Below are 19,249 nucleotides of genomic sequence, written 5' to 3'. Positions count from 1 at the left end.
GGACAGAAATCCAGATCCCTGGGAAGCTTACTAATAGACATTCAGGTGAGTATAAGCTGAACGTGGTATGCAGAGGAATAGAGGTTTTAAGAAGTGCCCTCTCAGTCTTGAGCTATGTTAACAGGCTCTACTCCACATATCCACATCAGTCCTCTGCATTTTGCAAATCTGAAGTGGCAGGAGTGTTCCAGCCTGGAATGAGTGATTTTGAAGGCTACTGCTACCCCTTTAATTTAAAGGAGGTTCTGCCAACTTTTGTAAACATTAAATTGCAAGGCTAAAAAACCCTGAAATTACCCCTGCTTATCTTCAAGATTCTCCAGTAGTTTCAAGGTGCGTGTCCTGAATTACACCTATTGAGGGAGAAAAGAGTTTAGACTTGTCCTGAGTGAAAATTGTATTTTGTGTAACACCTCATCAAATTCTTGCCTTTCCCTGCAAAACAGGTGGTTGGAATATGGTAGAATTTGGTCTTGTGCAACCAGCTAAAATCATCATAAATCATTTCTGCTTAGATGCAGTACATTTATCTCCATGTGATGCTGTCAGATGGAATCAATGCATTTAAGTTTTAAGAACAAAGCCTTCCCTTAGAAAAGTATTACTGAGAAACTAAAAGAGTTTAGGAAGAAGTAATAAAGGGTAAATTAAAAATCATTCTTGCAACTTCTGAGAAAACCAAGTAAGGGAAAAAAGATTGTACTACTGTAGCTTCCAAAATGAAATTGGTGTGTCCTCATCATTCAGGCAGATACAACAGCTAGGAGCAGATATTGTATGCCAGTGGAAAGAATATATATTGCACACATAAAAGGCTGCAACATAAATTTGAAGAAATATGGGACTCCTTCATATAGGTAGGTCAAACTTTTCCCTCAAGCAGATAATTACAGGCTTGGGGTGAGTAAATCTTATTAGCCTCTCAGCACCTTATCTCCCCTCATGGAGACTGGTAGTAGATATATAGTAGATATATTCTACTTTAGTCACTTTCTGGATTGCATGTTAGATATTGCCTTATGCAGTCCAGTCCTTACTGGGACCATTGTACTTCACAGTGGAATGGCTATGGATAGCCCGTAAACAGGTCATACCAGAGAACAGAGGAAAACAGATTCCCAGATTTTGGGGTCGGTGGGTGTTACAAAAGGAGATGGAAAGAAAAAAGTTCAGTACACAGCTCTTCTCTTTATGATATCACTGGATTCCAACATACCACTCAAATGTTACAGTCTGGGACCTTGAGTTTGAGTGAGCAGGGCAGGCTGGGGCAGCCCGGGTCACCAGGCACCTCCATAGAGATGGCCAAGGTCACCTCAGGCCAAGCTGGGCTGAAATGGGACTCCTGGGCCCATGGGCATGGTGGGGAAGGCTCCAGGGGCAGCTGGTAAGGGACAGTAAGGCTTATTAGTGCCTCCAGATGCTGACAGTATGGATATTTTACCACTGATCATTTGACTTGTGTTGTTTTACTCCAGTATTATATCAATAACCTTAGGCAGTCAGTTACAGCCTCTTGAGGATAACATATTAATGGTACTCACTGTGTCGTCCTCTATGGGAGAAGAAAGGGGATGTGTCTCTCATGACCCAGGTCAAGTTCCAAGCAGAGTAACCAGGAGGAAGAGAAGAGCTCCTTGACGGGTGATCCGAGGTGCTCAGACCTTTCATAGAAAAAATACAAGACAGAAAACCCCATTATGTATGATGGACCTGTTTGCATGCAACACATCAAGTGCAAAGATCTTAAACAACTTTACAGACCGTATGCAGCAAGCACTGATATTCAACTGCTCGGTTCTTCCTTCCTGATATGTGAATGCACAGGGAGACAGGAGACTAATTGCCTTACATTGCAAAATTATCATCACCTAGAAAAACTGTCAAGTTTCATCTCCCACTCATTTGAAGTTCTCTTTGACCTTTCAGTCCCCCAGTTTGTTTGGGGTTTTCATAAGTTTTGTTGGCATGAGGAGATCTTGCACACGGAACAGGCACACATGCACCCATCTTCTGTTCTACAACCCAATGCATCTCAAAGATGCTTTTGGTGATTCAAACACTACAGTGGCCCAGAAAAGGTGAGGTTCTGTACAAACCTGCACTAACTCTGCAAGACCATGATAATATTAGAGCTGATCAGAAACAGTATGTGAAATAACATACGAGGCCAATGAGCAAAGTAGAATTCTGCAAGCTTTGAGAGTACAAATTTGGTCCGTGAATGTTCAAGTTGGGTTTCCTGAAGATATCAGGATCTTGAGCATGCTGATCTCATTTTTTGAGGTTCTCAGGGGAAAGGTAGGATTTAACTTTGTAAAAATACAGGAAGCCAAAACTTGCGTTTGGGAGCTTTGATGGATGGAAAAAATAAACCTCTAGATTTCTGATTTCTCACAAGCCATAAGGAATTTGGTGTTCAGAGAGAAAATTAAAAGTACATTTTTGATCTATTAACAAATATTTTTGTCAAGTAAGAACACTTCAGTTAGTTCCTTGAATTCTTCAAGTGCAATGCTAAATTTTGCTGTAATAAAAGCAAAAAAAAAAATTAACTCTTAGTAAAAAGTTTGGAAAAACTTTCTGTAAAAGTAGGCATTCACTAACTTAACAATTGATTCAGAGTGCTGATGAACTGTCCTGTTAGGTGAATAAATAGTAACTGATAATAAAAAACATATTCAAGAGGATAATAGTAAGGAAGGTAAATGGCTGAAGACTTCGGGGAAACCCTGCTTTGATTGTAAAAGCTCTGCTTAGCCCTGCTTTCTACTTCCACTGAAGTAAAACTTGAAAATTTCAGAGGGACTTGTCAGAAGCTTAAATACCAAGTGTAAGTTATGCCCTATCTTGTTCTCAAGCAATCTCATTTTTAGCACACTCTTGTAACTGAATAACTATAGCAAAACCAAGAGAAAAATAACCATTCTTATGTAAGAGCTGTAACTCTTGCTCATTGCTTAGAGCAGTAATCTTCTAGATAAAAATGAACTCCACACTGTATTGTAAAACATTCTTGAGTGGAAAAAAATTAATATCCCTAATGGCTCAATTAAACCTGGTCTCTATGCTAGGTTATGGTACAATAACTAAACACCCATTATTGTTGTCTGGAGTACAGGGACACAGACAATCAGGACAGTGAGTTATGAGTGTAGGTAGCAAACCTAGTGTCCTGCCTTCAGCTGTCACTGATAGGTAACTATGGAATAATCTGTATACTGGCTTTCCTTCCTAACATCAAAACATGGTTGACACATCTTTCAGCAGCCCCTGATAAAGCTGGTGTGGCAAATAATGTCAGGTTTCATTAGAACACTTATAATAGTTGATAAAAGCATGATTTTTCCCTACAAATGTGCTTCACTTTGATGCTAATATAAAATAATCAATAAAATAAGAATATTAATAAAAAATGAGCTCCTGAAATAAGCTGGTTTTCAAAGTGTTTTGCCTGATGTAAGATGTCTGACCAGTATCAATATCTCTGTTATACAACACCTGTACCCAATGACTCTTCCAAAATGGGGAATGATTTAATATCCTTAATGCAGATTATAGATCTCCCAAAAAACAAGAACTCCAAGGCCTCTTTACCCCAAACAGACCCAAATTCATGCAGACGTCATTCATTTAGCACTAACAGAGAGACTTGGGGTCACAATCCTGAGAAAACTTCACACAAACCTGAAACAATGACCTGCTTCCCACCTCTATTCTCACGGCAAAGTAATCTGAGAGAACGACACCGAGGGGCATTTCTCTTCCTAGTGCTTCAGTCACAGAACTCAAAATTCAATCTCTGAAACTACCCTGACCAGCCTTACCTGGGAATCAGTACCACAGAGATCAGCTACAGTACTCCAAATTCCCTGGCACCTCTCACATTTCCAAAAGTGCCTCTCTATAGCGCATTCTTCAGAAATTGTGCCCACCTTCAGCCCCAGCTAAGTGGAAATGCTCCCTCTGGTGCCAACGTTTGCAGTAAATTGAGATGAAAAATAAAGTTGGACATCTGAGCAGAGAAGACAAGGCAGTCCAGGCACATGAACCTCCCCTCTATCAGCAGCAAGAGGTGAATAAGAGATAACATAAAAAATTGAAAGTTTTTCTCTATTTTTAAAGAACAGTATGGATTCAGTTCAATTCACTTTAACCTAATAACTTTTTTTCATAATCTTTAGGATTAATTTTGGGACTTCATCTCAGATGATTTGCTTGGGCTATTGGTCTGAACTCGAAGACAAGAAGATTGTATCAGGAGTTATGAATCTTTCCCAATTAAGTTATCTTCAGAGAAAGATGCTGGGTAAAAGGTTTTTGTATAGCCAAGAGGCTACTCTTCACAGTGAGGAATGATTTGATTTCAGAGTGAGCTATGGGTTAGGAAAAGTAGAGACCTTTCCTCTTCCCCCTCCAGGGCATTTTATGTCCAGAAAGGTAATAACAGAAGATTTTTTCAGCTAAATAAATGCTTCTTGTGCAACAAGGATAATGCAAATGTAGACCACACTCTAGCCATTTTACAAAATAAAGGGGTTTTCCCCTCTTCAAAACAATTTAAGCCAGAAGGCACTGAGAAAATTTGTCTCCTTCTTTTTAGATATGTTAACCTCCCATTCCAGTTGTTTGTACCACGGTACTCTGTCACTTGTCAAAAGTAACCCTAACCTTTAAAAGAAATTAATGGATTAGCAACTGAAAGCTGACAACTCCATTTTTGGTAGACAGAAGTATGGCAAGGTACAACAGAGGTTTCTTTTATATTCCTGCCTAAAGACATATGCAGGGCCAAATCCTGACCCAAGGTGCTCCATCACAGCAAGAAACATGCACCTGAAGAGAACATACGACATTTCTGATTTTTAAACTTGTGCAAAGGAATCTCCTTAGGGGATGTGAAATTCATTCAGCTCACCAAGACTTCCAGTAAAAGAAAATAGAAAATGGCTCATGTGTACTGAAGTCAAGCCTCAAGGCTACAAATTCATTAAATAAAATATTTATGTATTATTTTAATGAAAAATACCTCTTTAATAGAACAACGTGTTCACATAAAAGTGGAACAACAAAAAAAGCTTTCTCCTTGGGTAATTTTTAAACAAACAGGATTTACTCCCTTTTTTGTCTTTTCTGGAAGAAGGAAGAAACATCCCCAGCAATTAAGATATAGTTTTCTAAAGTTCCATGCAGTGCAGAAATGTAAATGAATTTTTACCAAAACACTCAAGCTTTCTTTAACCAAAAAACACACAACATGTAACTGAATATTGCTTATTACTACCTTTGGATGTTGCTTCTTTACTCAGCTTTCTCACTTTGCTGAGCTGTATTATTCACCGTTTCTTAGTGGCAAATCTGAGGTGACAAACCAGCATGTACCTGTCCTCTAGATTTCAGAGCTGCAATAGATGTGAATGATAACAACTGAGATCAATACCTACTTTCAACTACATCTGCATCTAAAAAAATACCTCAAAATCATTCATGTTTGTTTGTGTGGAAATCATAAGTCAGCTTTAGTAGTATTTGTGGCTCTGATTTATAACAGCAATCAACAGAGTAGTTATTAGCAATTATTACAATAATGTGCTTAGAAACAGCTGCCATTAAGATCTGGATTTTCCAATCTCTGGAAAAGCCTGACATTTCAGAAAAGGTTATTCCAGTTCTAAGTAAAAGGTGCAATTTCCCACAGAAGGATATTACGCCATAAAGATCTGGATTTTCCAGTCTCTGGGAAAGCCTGACATTTCCGAAAAGGTTATTCCAGTTCTAAGTAAAAGGTAGCAATTTTCCACAGAAAGAATATTACACAGTTATCTTTACCCTATTAAGAAAAGGAAAGACTAAACTACTCAGAACCAAGGCAACTTTATTTCATTAAAAAAAAAAATCTTACAGAGAGCTGACTGCCCCAGGTAAGGAAAGCTCTGTAGACTTCTCCTAAGAACCAGAGACAGGCCAAGGACATCCTAAGGAAGAGGCAGATGCAACACTGCAGGACCCTGAAGCTGAACAACTCTATCTTGCAAAAGAGGTCTCAAGACCCTGGCATTTAAGAAGCCCTGTCTGGCTATGACCAGGAAGGTGTTTGGGCTTGCTTCTGCCTAGCTGAAAGTGAGAAGTCCAGAAGTCCTTGATAAAGGATTGCCAATGTCCTAGCTCCACAGAAGTTCTTAGTTTCATTTTTTTGGGAGGGTAAAGGCATGCAAACTAAGGGAAAAAGACTGCCTGAGAATTCCCTCTCAAATTCACAACTGATCCTCACAATCACAGTAGCAGTACTCTCACCACCTCTAAGAAGCTTTCATTTTTCCCCTCTTCCCATCTTCAAACATATTCAGTCATCCATGAAAGCGCAAAACACACATTATATCGAGGTGACGAAGCAGCATCAAAAACAACAAATAGCCCAAGTAAAAGCTTTGTGAATAATCCATAGACTCAACTATGCTCATACATATGCTCATTGTCTAAATGACATTCAGAAGCAAAATTCAAATTCTGTTTATGGTGTAGCTGGAGAACAAGGCAAAGGGCAAGCTCATTCCATGCAGTTTCTTGCTCTGAATAGTTGGTGAGCTTTACTTACACTAATGGGTGAATGTACTCCAGGGTTTCTTTTCACAGACCTTTTCTACAGTACAAAAATGTTCACTGACAGTCTGTCAAGTTTATCTTTTTCATAAGTTAAAAAATATATTTAATAATGCATTATGTTACAATGATTTTATGTCATATCGAAAGCCTGATGAGTGCAAATAAATGATGGTATGTGTGTGTCACAGAAACTGTGCTGGATTGCTGCAGAGAAGAAATTTGCATTCAGTGGGCTGTAGCAGACCTGTGGATAGTGAATTCAGTCAGACGTACTACATGAGGCATAGAAGTGATCAACAACACTGACTGGCAGATGCTTGATGAGTAAATTTGGGAATAGCATACACTTCCTGTAGATGAAGCATGTGTCACTAATAAAACTGTATTTAACTCATCAACTCAGTTATCCTTCTGGCCCTAACTATTACTTTTTTTCCCCCCTTCATAAGGCTTATTTAAAATTTTCTTTCAACCTCTTTCTGTTAGTCATGTATTTTTTCCCATCTCCTTTTCACAGGGAATATTAACTTTGGATTGAAAAAACCCAAATGCCTCAAAACTGATTAGTTCAATCAGCAAATAAGTGCTACAGAGCCCTGACTAGGAGTACAAACCACTGTTGTACCTTGCTTTCGACTGACTAGGCAGTTCCCCTACCTACCACATCCCGTAAACATTAATTGATGCAAGGAGACTCTGTGCTGAGTCTGGGAGATATGGTCTAATCAGTGGACCTTGGCTCTGGAGGAAGAGGTGCATGGAACACCCAACTTGCAATTTGATCAAGGCACTGCAATAGGGAAATATTAACAAAGTATAACACGTTGCTGCTCATTACAGGAAAATAAATAATCCCCGTTTTTCATACAAAGAGCATTAAAAAACCCAATTAAAATGACCACGCTTATAATAACTAATATAGAAATGAATATTAAATATACTGCCATCTAGAGTATACTACTGCATCTCAGGTGCTGTGCAGCTGCTGAAGACTTCCCCAGTAAGACACCACAAAATGGCAATGAATCACTCATAAAGAGCTCAGGGCCTCAGCTACAGACCAGACTAGGAATGGCTGAACGTTGTTACTCATCTGTGTGCGCACAAGAAACCTTTAAAAAAATCCAACAACAGACTGATTTTGGCTGCAATAATCTTTTACAGCACAATTAAGCACCTCTGCAGGCAACACAGAGAAAACAAAGGACTGGGTGTTAGTGACTGAACTGCTCTCAACTCTGGTTCATCTCCTCAAAAGTGGAGGCTGCCGGCAGCCAAGGGATGTTTCTCCTGCTTGCCGAGCCTGCAGCTTTGCTAAACAGAGGGGAAAAGCCCATCAGCGGCAAAGCTCCATGTACAAACACATTTTGGATGCTTATGCTTTGTATCAGCTTTCAGACACTTTAGGGTCACAACTGGAAAAGGGTTGGGGTGGTGATTTTGTGGGGCTGAGGTATTTCAACATATGGCAATACTTGTCCTTGTCTTTGGACTGATAAATGCATCTGAATTACTGACCAGATATGCAGTGAAAACCAGGGGCCATTATGTTTAGCCGTTTCCTGCAGCACAGACAGACCTCCAGACACTGCAGACAGCTAGAAAGTGCCAGATAGAAGTCTGTGGAATTGGTAACCTGTCTACTAAGGCACACTGAAGTACTTCAGGTTGCAGATGTTCTGAATTTTTTCTGTACATGTGAAAATAAAGTGACCCTTCCACGGCTGTCTGTGGTATTTGTCTACTGCAGTTCAGAAAAACTTCCAACAAAACAAGCAAGAGACAGTATTAATGTTTGGTATCTGTTCCTCCATTCACACTCATCGAGAGCCCTTCCACTGCCTGCTGCACTGACCCCAGAAGGGTCCATTAGTCCAAAGGACTTCAGAGCAGTTGCTTACCAGTATGATTGCTATACAACTATATATACTATATGTATATATACACACAACATTCTATACCAGTGTGATCACTACATCAGTACATATGCTATACCAGTATGATTCTCATCTTCAGAACTGGGGTCCTGATGCCATGTATTCCCAATGTCCACCTATTTGCATGTCTTGGGTTACTCCTCTGCATGTGCTTTCCTCCAGTCTGTACCCAGTAACATAACCTCTAGAACCACAGTGGCCAGACTTTCAAGGAAAAGAAATACTTGTTTTGACAGTGTTTCAATAATCCATTAAACATACTGACTTCAAAACACGTAGTGCCTTTACCTTGAAATTCCACATAGGTACACATACACCCGGTTGGACTCTCTCATAAAATCTGCACACTTCCTATACAATTTTAAGTAGTGGGATTAAACAAATAAAAAGAAACAAACTCAGAAACAACCTCCTGCTCTTTAGGCAATTAAAATCCTCTTTTGTGCAATACTGACTGTGCACTAAACCCCAATGCATACACAAACTCACACTACTAAGCAGTTCTCACTTTAACACAGCTGCAGATATTTAGATACTCAGTGGCCTGCAGTCCCTCCAAATTTTAATACAAGCTCGTATTTTTCTCAACATCTGCCTTTTGATCTGTCTTGTGCTTTAAGGTGTGGCATTCAACGCTCACTTATTTTTGTCTCTATATTTCTTTTTGGTGGATAAAAACACATTTTTATGTTCAATTCTTGAACATTTAAATGATGGGGGAATTAATATTTGAAGGTTTCAGTGAAGATCTGAACCTTTGTGGTCTGCAGGAGTCTTTTCACCCTCAGAGCAGGCAGCCTGATCACCTCCCACACTTTCAGGCCATGTCAGTACCTCTGTCTCTGGAGACACTTGTAATAAAGTTTAGGAAACATTTTTTTTCTTTCATATCCAGTAACTAAATGCCTCCCTTCCCACTCAAAGCCATCTACAGTCACATATGACATGAGCATTTAAAACCCTTTCTTCCACTGCACGGCACCATTGAGCTTGAATGGGAGTTGAAGAGGAAACACAATCCATTTTCACACACCTACTGCATATCAGAGGGAAGGACAAACTTTTTTCCTATGGTTCCTAATACAGACATGTGACAACTTAAAGGTCCCAGTTCAGCCTGAGTTAATCTGAGAAGCGTCTTTACTTTGCTTCAGCTGATTTATGGAGGTTTACCCAGAAACCCTCATACCCTGTATCCCATAATACTGCTACATATATCTCTTTCTTTGTGAAAAAATCTTTTTTGGACATGTGCACCATCCTTCCTCCTCAAAGACCATGTCCAGAACACTCTCATCCACTACCTGGCATAAGCCCACCTTAGGTACAAGCTGGCCTTGTTTTGCTGCCTGGAGCCATTCATCACTGCCAGTTACAAATGGTAGCCAGTAAATACTGGTTATTTGGGAGAAAGCAACAGCAGTGGTATAAGTCAGACTTATTTCTTCCTTGTTATTATCATTATTACTATTATTGCATCTGTGAAAGGAGGGAAATTCTATTGCTTACTGCATAAATGCAGGTGAAAGATCATGTTGGCAGAAGGCTCAACAATTGACTCCACATATAGAAATACAAATCCAGGGGCTTTTTTTTTTTTTTAATCAGACATCTCTACCCATTCACATTTAAAGCAAAGGAAATAAAATACAGGAACTTCAGGTAAAAACTGGATATTTCCTGCACAAAAGAGGCAGAAATTCTGAAGTGATGTCTCCCATAGAAATTGTGCCTCAACTGTACCACGCAGACAGAGGGAACACTTTCAGAAAGGTCACTGCAGCTGCATAGGCTTTGTCCACCTTTAATTGACAGAATAATTCTGAAATCTTGTAATCCAAAGATGGCATTTTAGAAGAAGAAACTTTTTAAATACGCCTACCATATCAAAACATAAAATGAATGCTCAGAAGAATCAGATGAAGCCCTACATATGCACAACAGACACAAACTGTGAAGAAGTGACAGTTACGAATTTTCTGCCATTTTTATGGCTAAACGCATTTATTTGCTGTATTAGGCATTTCTGTTAAGATACTGTGTTGCAGAATAGCAACAGAAGTGCAGGGTGTTTTGGTACCAGAGAAAATACAAGACATTTGTTAGTGGTAGGCAAGCTGCATTATTTCTAAAAATAGCAAAAGGGTGCGATGACTATTTCAATCTAAAGCACAGCTGTCTTGGCAGGAACAATAAAAACTACTTCATATTCCCTTTACTGGGAAAGATGCCAATGTGCTTATATTGTCTATTTTCACTGCAACATTTAATTTCACTTAAGGTAAAGGACAGCATCTCTGACTACAACTGTGGGGTATTTAGATGTGAAAGTACTTCTCAAGGAAGTTCTGCAAGTGCTGCCAAAATGAAGGCCGTAAAGCACCTGAGTGAGGCATGAGAAACCCCTGACTTGACTCAGATAGACACCTCTGAGTTAACTATGAGTAGACTGTAAAAGAGAAGCTGCTTGTCATTCTGTTTTTCAGGTGCAAAATTAAAATAAGCAGTATCTCTGGAGACATCCCAAGTTCTTTGGGATGTTTTGGGGTTCTCGGCACAATTGTGCTTTGCATAGCTGCTTTCCAAAGATCTTAACTGTTAGCTAGTCTGCAGCATTCACATAAGAGAGGTGAGTGATGCTGGAAAGCTGCCCATACCACCAGCCACCTCTGTCCTCTGCTGGATGGCACCAGAGCAGTTCAATTATGTGACACAAAGGGTGGTTCTCCAGCTCAAGGTAAGACCTTGTTTGGGGGGCAGGATGGCCCAGATTCTCTCTGGCAATGCAAACTATGCTGCTGTGAAGTCCTACTCAGACTTGTAATTGGCTTCTGATATAAAGACAATTATCCAAATACTCAATAAGACACAGTTAAGGATGAGTTGGAAGAGACAGGTTATTATCATCTGCCTATTACACAGATGAGGATCTTTCTGGTTTCTCTTTTACGTATTCCTACATACTGCTGCAGCCTTTCTCAGATGTGGAAAAACTAGTGAGATGGGCTGGTCTGAAAAGCTGGCCCATAAGGAGCTGTGAAATGAGTAAAAGACATGAACCATATGGAAAAAGATGGACATAAGAACTACACACCTCTTATGTGTAAGGTCACTAATGAACCACGGGATTAAACAACCTGCTCAAGTTACACATTGCAAAATGGTAGCAAAGTTTAGAAAAGAAAACCACCTTTGCTGTTTCCTTTTTCGCAGAGGTCTCCACTTCTAGTAGTCCAGCCCTGCCTCTGCCAAACTGCTTTACTCTATCTTGTAAAAGTGAAATTCAGAGCATTTGGAAAAAAGCCAATGTGAGGATGGGATTGTAATCTACACAAAAATAAAAGAAAATAGCCTTGCAGAAATATCTAGAAGGACAGTAAGATACCTTACAACAATTTGTGGTTTTCCCCAAGTTAATGTCTACCTAAATGCCTTCCTGCAAAAGAGAAAGATCTTTGCTTTTCTTCCTCCCAAAACCTGCACTGTTCAAATAAGAATTTCCCAAAGTGATTACCAAAAGGCCTGTAAGAAAAATGATTACAAATGGCTGAGTTAACTGCTATGGATGGCCTCATCAGTCATCATAATGCGATCTCAGCACAAGCCTCATCAGGACAGGCAACTTGTCATGACAGATGACACTTCTTTAAGAAGACTTCCTCCCATGGCTTTTCCCCAAGAAATTCTCCTGGGATAAGGTACTTGCAAATAGTGGTCCTTAAGCAATAATCAAAGAGGAATCATCACCAGCTACCTTCATAAGCTGCTTCAGTGATAGGGTTTGTTGAGTTTTGGGGTTTTTTTTAGTTTTACTGTTCATCTCCGAGTGTGGAATTTTTTATCTGTGTGCACATCTTGAAATCAAAGTACTTTCGGCAGCTGCTCTAAAGGTGAATTTAGAGATGATGATAAGAGAGAAAAATTGAGAGAGAGGAGGCCTGAAAAGGCTGAGACAGCACTGCTAGCCTTACGCTACTTTTCCACTCCCAGCCACAAATGCTGTAAAACAATTTCTAATCTATGCCTCATTTTCCACATCTAGAAAAGGAAGAGTATATACTCTATTGTACATCTGCTATGGAAACTGCTAAGTTGAATTTTTTTGAGTTATACAGCACATTCTGTAATGAACTAACTACTAACAACCATTATAAACAAAGACCATAGACACTGTTTTGCGAACTGGATCTTGAGATCTAATTCCATTCCCACCTCTTCTTATCTGCAATGGGATCTAAGATAACTTGTGTAGTTTCTCCTTTTGCCTTTTTATTCTGGTACTTAAACGGAAGTAATGATGCTTACCGGGCTTGGGAATCCTTGAATAAAAAGCAGTAAATCTTTTTATGAGCAAATGTCTAAGCAGGGTTTCAAAATGTAATTTCCCTTAAACTGTCCTGCTCCTCACACATAGAGTTTTTACTATGGCAACGGTAAAAAACTTGTTTAAGAAGAACAGTTGGCCTCCTAATAACATACTTCTCTGTCACAGTGAAGAGGCAAACTATTTGCAATGAACAGTTTGCTTCTGAAATTTGGCACTTGTTGGGTGGTTGCAAATTATTCATGGGCAGAATGCAGTTGATGAATACTTTGAAATTACTCAAATATTTACTGGGAACAGATTTCAGCCCTTGGGGTTTTTTGCTTGTTTGCTTTGTGTGGTACTCCAGTTATGCACCAGTTGGTCTTTCAAATGCCCGTGGTACACAATAGGTGCTGGATCCAAGCAGCAATATGAATTTCTGCTTTGCAGGAAACTCCATGATTTCTCTTTCTTTTCATTCCACATCTTGGAATAAATAAAAATAAATCTGAAGTTTCCTGGAAATAAAATCTTACATAGGAAAACAGCTGGGAAGCAAATGCTTATGTGTAAAGAAATTAAAATTAAAGTGTTTCATGCCAATTTCACAGTAAAGTATATTACAGTGTAGTTGCAAATGAAGTAAATTAACAAAATCCTTCATCATAGTAAGGTCAAAATATTTCATTTTGATTTTCTCCCTGACTGAAAAAGACCCTGGCATTTTGTGTAAATTGATATTCCCAAAGGAAGTCTAGTTTTCAAAATTATATTTCTTGATGGAAAATCTGCCATTAGAAAACAACTTAAGTAATTCTAATTCTTATGCATCTGACATGATATGAGTTTGCTATGCTGCTGCCAGAGCATCCCTCTGAGAGTCCCCTGACAGGGACCTTGAACTGGAGAAGCCACTCAGAAAAACACTCATGGAGAGTCAACGAGGCCTTTTAGAAAATTTAGTAAAGAGCAAAACAGAATAAGCACAGCTATGGTAAGCTTATAAAAAATTCAAATTCAAATTTGACAACAAACTTCAGACAGATATTCATTTTTATTGACAGAGAGGGAGCTGCATGACAGAGACAGCCTGACGTACTATGGGAATCATGACAACAGACTGAATCCCCACCAGAACGATGCACTGCTCCTTACATCCATACCCTTCTTTGATAACACTGTCAGGCAGTTTCAGGATGGAAAACACACACTGTTCTTTCCTTTGCAAAAAAAAAATACTGGCCTTTCTGTTTACAAGCTACTCATGCCTGTAGTCCTAGCTGCACCTGTAGTGGTCTTACAGTGCCAGCAGCTGATCCATCACTGGAGGCATTAAGCTGAACTGGCATGTGTGGAGCTGCAGGGAGCCACTCTATGTTTCAATCCCATCTGGGAGGCAAGAGCACTCAGACTTTTCATAATTTCTGGTTTCAAATTGGAAGAAGTCTTCTGAAAAAAATCAGTTTTACAAACTACTTCAGAGGCCTGCCCATCCCTCTGTCAATGGCAGTATTAGGAAGGACAGAAAATATACGGTAAGGATTTGTGGTATTTTAAAAATTCTTGTCATATGGCTTAGCAAGTAGAAATAAACAACAGTGAGTATCACGTTAGGAGCCAGCCCTCTAGAATTCAATAATGAACTGATTAGGCATTATCCAGGACTACAGTTTGTTACATTATGGGAAACTATAAAATTACCTTAAGAACAAAGTACTTTTTTAAAGTAACTTGTTATTCAAAACTGTTGTAGCAAGCTATCTTGCATTAAAAGATCTGCTGCATGACACAGTGCTGTCTCAGAGCATCCTCCCCTCTCTAATCTGCATGATCTGGAGATGACTATATGGGCTCTAGACATGAAATGAAACTGCCCTGCACTGCATATGACAAAAGGCATCCCAGATTCTACCCACTCAGATCACGTCGTGGATCTTTGAGTCACATACCTGTATGTCTCTCTAAGCAAATAGCACTTTGTGAAGATAAGCAGCCTTCTTTCCATCTCATTTACTAAAAGAAATCCAGGCAAAAAGAAAAACAGGGAGCACGTTTTATTTCCATGATAACTTCATCTCAGGAAAGACTCTGGTTCAGCAGAGTGTCTTAAGTCTGTAAAGACAACTGCAGCAGGTAATAGAGAAAGAGATCAGCATCCTACAGACACATTGCAACTTGTAAAATGAGGGTATGAATAATGTGATAAAGTTTCTGAATTATACTGAGATGACCAGAAGATGCAAAAGAACAGAGCATGGTAAGGGGATTTTTACCACCAGATCACTAACTTCACTACCTGGCCATCAACACAACTCAAATAAAGTTGGTAATCAGTGTCTTGTTTTCTTGGGGACACTTGTCCCACATATTTTAATACTGAAGACCCCCAGCCAGGTTGTCCTCAGTACTTATCTGTCTCCCCTTAGATGTCCCTGAGCCATTACGACTTCCTGCTCATTGATGTCCTACAGCCATTCTTCTATGCTGCTAGAAGCACTCTTCTAAAATTGGGTATATCTGCTTCAGTTTTGCCTTATTTCTTCCTCTCCCTTCCTCTACTCAAGGAAAGTAGGAGGGAGAGGCTCTCTCCTTGCCCACTTATTTTTATATCCCTGCTCCTGACCCATGACTGAGCACAGGAGGCATAGGATTCTCCTGTCATCGAAAGGGAACCACTTTCTTGGCTCTGGGAGCCGCTACCAGAGGCAGCACTGGCTCTGAGGGGAGGTCTTCCCTGGCATTTTACAGCCAGGTGCCTCTCACCAGGGCAAAGATTGCTCTGTAGCACCTGAAGGACACAGAAGGGATGGCAGGGTATAGGAGCAAATTGATTCTCACAGTGAGGGGCCGAGTATGTTCTTCTGTGGGTGAAACCTGCCTCTGTCCAGCACATGCAGAGCTTTCTATTAGTAGCCCCCATCTCAGATGCTTGTGCTCCTTGAGCACCCACAATCTAACATTTATCAGGGAAATAGTGCTAGCTTGCCCAGTCTGTCCTTATTACGTTTCTAAAAATAGTAATTAACCTGTTTTTCTGCTCCTTGCTATCTCTGGAGTACACCTGCTTACACAAGGTTGATCAGAATCCAGCTCACTACTCACAGGAATTAACATCATTATCTCCTTGCACAGACTGCCTGGGCTGCAAATTCACTTCCCCAGCTCTAAGTTTTAATCTGACGGTAGTTCTTCTGCTTTCTGACCATTACATCCTGGGCTGCATGTGGGAACATCAGGAACTTACCCTCCTTCCTCATGGTTCCCTATTATGAAATGGAGCCTGTCCTGCTTCTCAGGGCACTGGTCTCTGTGTCCCCAGCTGCACCTAACCTGCCATTCCATGATGACCAGCTAGAGCTGGAAGCTTCCTACACTGCATCCACTAAAAGTGAAACTAAGTCAAATCCCTTCAGTCAAACTCTCCCGAATGTTGAGGTGTGCAATATCAAAATCCAGACTGGAACCCTGGCTTGGAGGGGTCTGTGTCATCTCATATTCAGTAACTGCAGAGCACGATGCCAATTCTGTTGTGTTCTAAAAAAGGTTTTATTGCAGACTTATCACCATTGACAGGTGAATCACAGTGCTGTAATCAAAATTCAAACTTCAAATAGACTTTAAAGTCTATTTTTGTGAAACCTTGACACTGGACAATCAGAACTGATATGGAATGATTGCCCAGAATTTCATCTAAACTTTTTAAGATAATCTGCCTTCTTTTTTATCTTTTTTTTCCCTTAACTTAATTCCTCTCTCTTCTAGGCAATGCCACTTTTCCAGTAATACAGATTCAATCTGTATTTTTACCAGCCATAGAAACAGATAAGAAGGCTGCAGGCACATAGGTTCTCCTCTCTTTTTCCACCTCGTTTTGCAGATTTTGGAGGTTACTATTCAAATGATTGCTGCCTTAACCAACTTGAATGAGACTCCCCAGCTTTTAATATAACTCTACTGCACAGGAATCAGCTGTGTAAAAATATTATAATGGGACTTTACATTAATGCAGGAACGCTACTCAGATGGACAATGAAAAATGCAATAATTTCCTAACCTTCAAAGACATCATAGGGTCAGAGTTCAGCTGGGTTTCCTCTGTCCTTGTACAGTGTACATAGTAGAAATCCCCTGTAAACTGAACTAATGGTCTCAGTAAAACCAGTGCAGTCCCAGTGCTTTCAGTGGTCAGGGTAGGTTATTCATCAGAGGCTTGGTTAACAGCACCATTATTGATAGCACTCAGTTGCCTGAAAGCCTCTGTGCTGTGCCAGCTATTATTTTCAGTGGATATAGTATGGAATGGTGGAGATTCGAGCTTGCTCAAAGCTCAGTTGGTTCTGCAATGCTAATAGAAGTAAAAAGCAATAAAACCCATCATGTTGTCACTAACAGATTTTATATGTGTCTCGATGTACACAGGGAGTTACTCTATTGATTAAATAAAGACCTTTTTTGAATAGTCCTTCTCTAGAGTAGAATAGCATTTTAAGATTGGTAGTGAATTACAGTCGTTTGGGGAGTTCATCAGGATGCTGTGGCATTCACAATTTTAGCATACTCCAGTCCTGCAGTAAGAGCTAAATATCCTACCAGACCTGCCTGCAAGGTTGGTTTGAAGTGGAAGCAAAATTCAGCTATTGTGTGCTCAAAAGCCAAAGATTGTGCTAATATGTAAAGCTCCCATGCACTGGCTAAGCACCAGGGATATCCTTTACTGAAGAAATACAAGAAAATCCTCTGTGTAGTTTAAGAATTACCTCTACCAGTATCTTACTAGTGGCTGAGCTCCAGGCAATACAGAACTAGTGAAAACCTAAAACCAAGGGGGATACAACCTAATGGCTTCATATTTTGAAAGAGTCAGAGAAACGAAGCTTCTTCTGTCGATGTATTGATTTTTCTAGACTTGGATCATTTCTTTCAGAAAAAATATTCTTTGGAAACTTAACTTCATCCTGAAATGGCGGCGGGTAGGGAAGAATTTACTATTTGTTTGCTTTTCTGTTTTTTCCTGAAGAAAATTATGATCTGGCAGGTATACATGATCTAATGGAGTTAGAGGGGTAAGTTTACCCACTGCTGAAAACAAAAACAGGAGAGGTTTGCAGACCAATGAATTTCCTTAAACACAGAAAACTCTCCTTGTAAAACATTCATGAAGTCTTGCTAAATTCAGCAAAATTAGTGGAATTACATGGAGGATGAATAGAAGTCACTGGTGCTTAGATTTATTTTTCAATTTAACCTAAGTTTTGTTTTAAAATCAAGTTTATGGATGACAATGAACCAAGAGGTGCAGCTGGTATGCCAGAGGGCAGGGCTGCCACCCAGAGGGACAAGGCCAGGCCAGGGAAATGGGCCAATGCGAACCTCGTGAAATCCAACAGGGACAAATGTGAAGCCTCACACCTATGAAGCAGGAACTCTCTGGAGCAGCACAGGCTGGGCACTGCCTGGCTGGGGAGCACCTCTGCCCTGAGGAACTCAGCAGGTTGGGCACAGGCCAGCAGGGCTGCAGAGACCACAGACAGCATCCCGGGCTGGATCAAGGTGATCACAGACAGCAGGTGGAGAGAAGTGATTGGTCTCCTTTACTCAGCAATCGTTTGACCACTGGATTCAGTTTGGGACACACGGTACAAGAAAAACATCAGCTGACTGGAGGGAGTTTAGGGGAGGTCAGCAAGCACTTGCCCTGTACAGAGAGGCTGAGGGATTGGGGCTTCTTCAGCCCTGGGAAGGGATGGCTTGGGGGAACCTAACAACAGCCCCCAGTACCTTGGGGAAAGTAACTGAGAGGTGGAGCCAAGCTTGTTGCAGAAATGTGTAGTGGGAGAACAACAGACATGGGCATAAATTAGAGCTGGTGAGGTTCTGACTGCACATAACAGGGGATGGTGGTGTGAAGACCCTCTAAGACTCTCTAAGAATGACCCTCTAAGAATGTCCTCAGTGGGACAGGGGTCAAGAGAGGATGTGCATGTTTTCAGTCTCTGACTGGACAAAGCCCTGAGCAACGTTGTCCAAATACGTTGTTGGAAATGGTTTGAGCAGGAGGCTGGACTAGAGACCTCTCATGTTCCCTTCCAACCAGAATTGGTCTAAGATTCTGTGAAAATACAAGTTGTGAGCCGCAGCACATTTTCAAGATGACTTAGAGGACTGATGAGTTTTCATTTAAGAAAATTATGACTTCTGATGGCTTGGTAGAAATGCTTTCCATCAGTGAAAACACAACAGCAAAATTCAGCTCGCATGAATCCCAGCAGGTCAGCACCAAACATTTTGTCTATAGATGTATTTTCTGGCTTCCCTATGTAGTTTGAGGCACTCAATAGCTTCATTTTGCAGATAGAGCCGTAGATAGTCAATTTAAGTGACCTGCTCATGTTTGTACAGGTTC

At 40.3% G+C, this 19,249-nt stretch overlaps 1 protein-coding gene across 1 annotated transcript in view; it reads right to left on the bottom strand.

The window, feature by feature from the left end:
- ALK (ALK receptor tyrosine kinase) overlaps window positions 1–19,249 on the bottom strand; it is a 313,264-nt gene that overhangs the window by 228,104 nt on the left and 65,911 nt on the right. The window contains exon 3 of the mRNA XM_027696652.1: window positions 1,545–1,664. Within this exon, the coding sequence (XP_027552453.1) occupies window positions 1,545–1,664 (120 nt within the window). The remainder of the gene's footprint in view (window positions 1–1,544; window positions 1,665–19,249) is intronic.

Source organism: Neopelma chrysocephalum, unplaced genomic scaffold (assembly GCF_003984885.1).
Source record: "Neopelma chrysocephalum unplaced genomic scaffold, ASM398488v2 Primary Assembly neopelma1_108, whole genome shotgun sequence".
Lineage (NCBI taxonomy): Eukaryota > Metazoa > Chordata > Aves > Passeriformes > Pipridae > Neopelma > Neopelma chrysocephalum.
The sequence above is the reverse complement of the archived record's forward strand: the minus strand, read 5'-3'. Positions and strand labels throughout refer to the sequence as shown.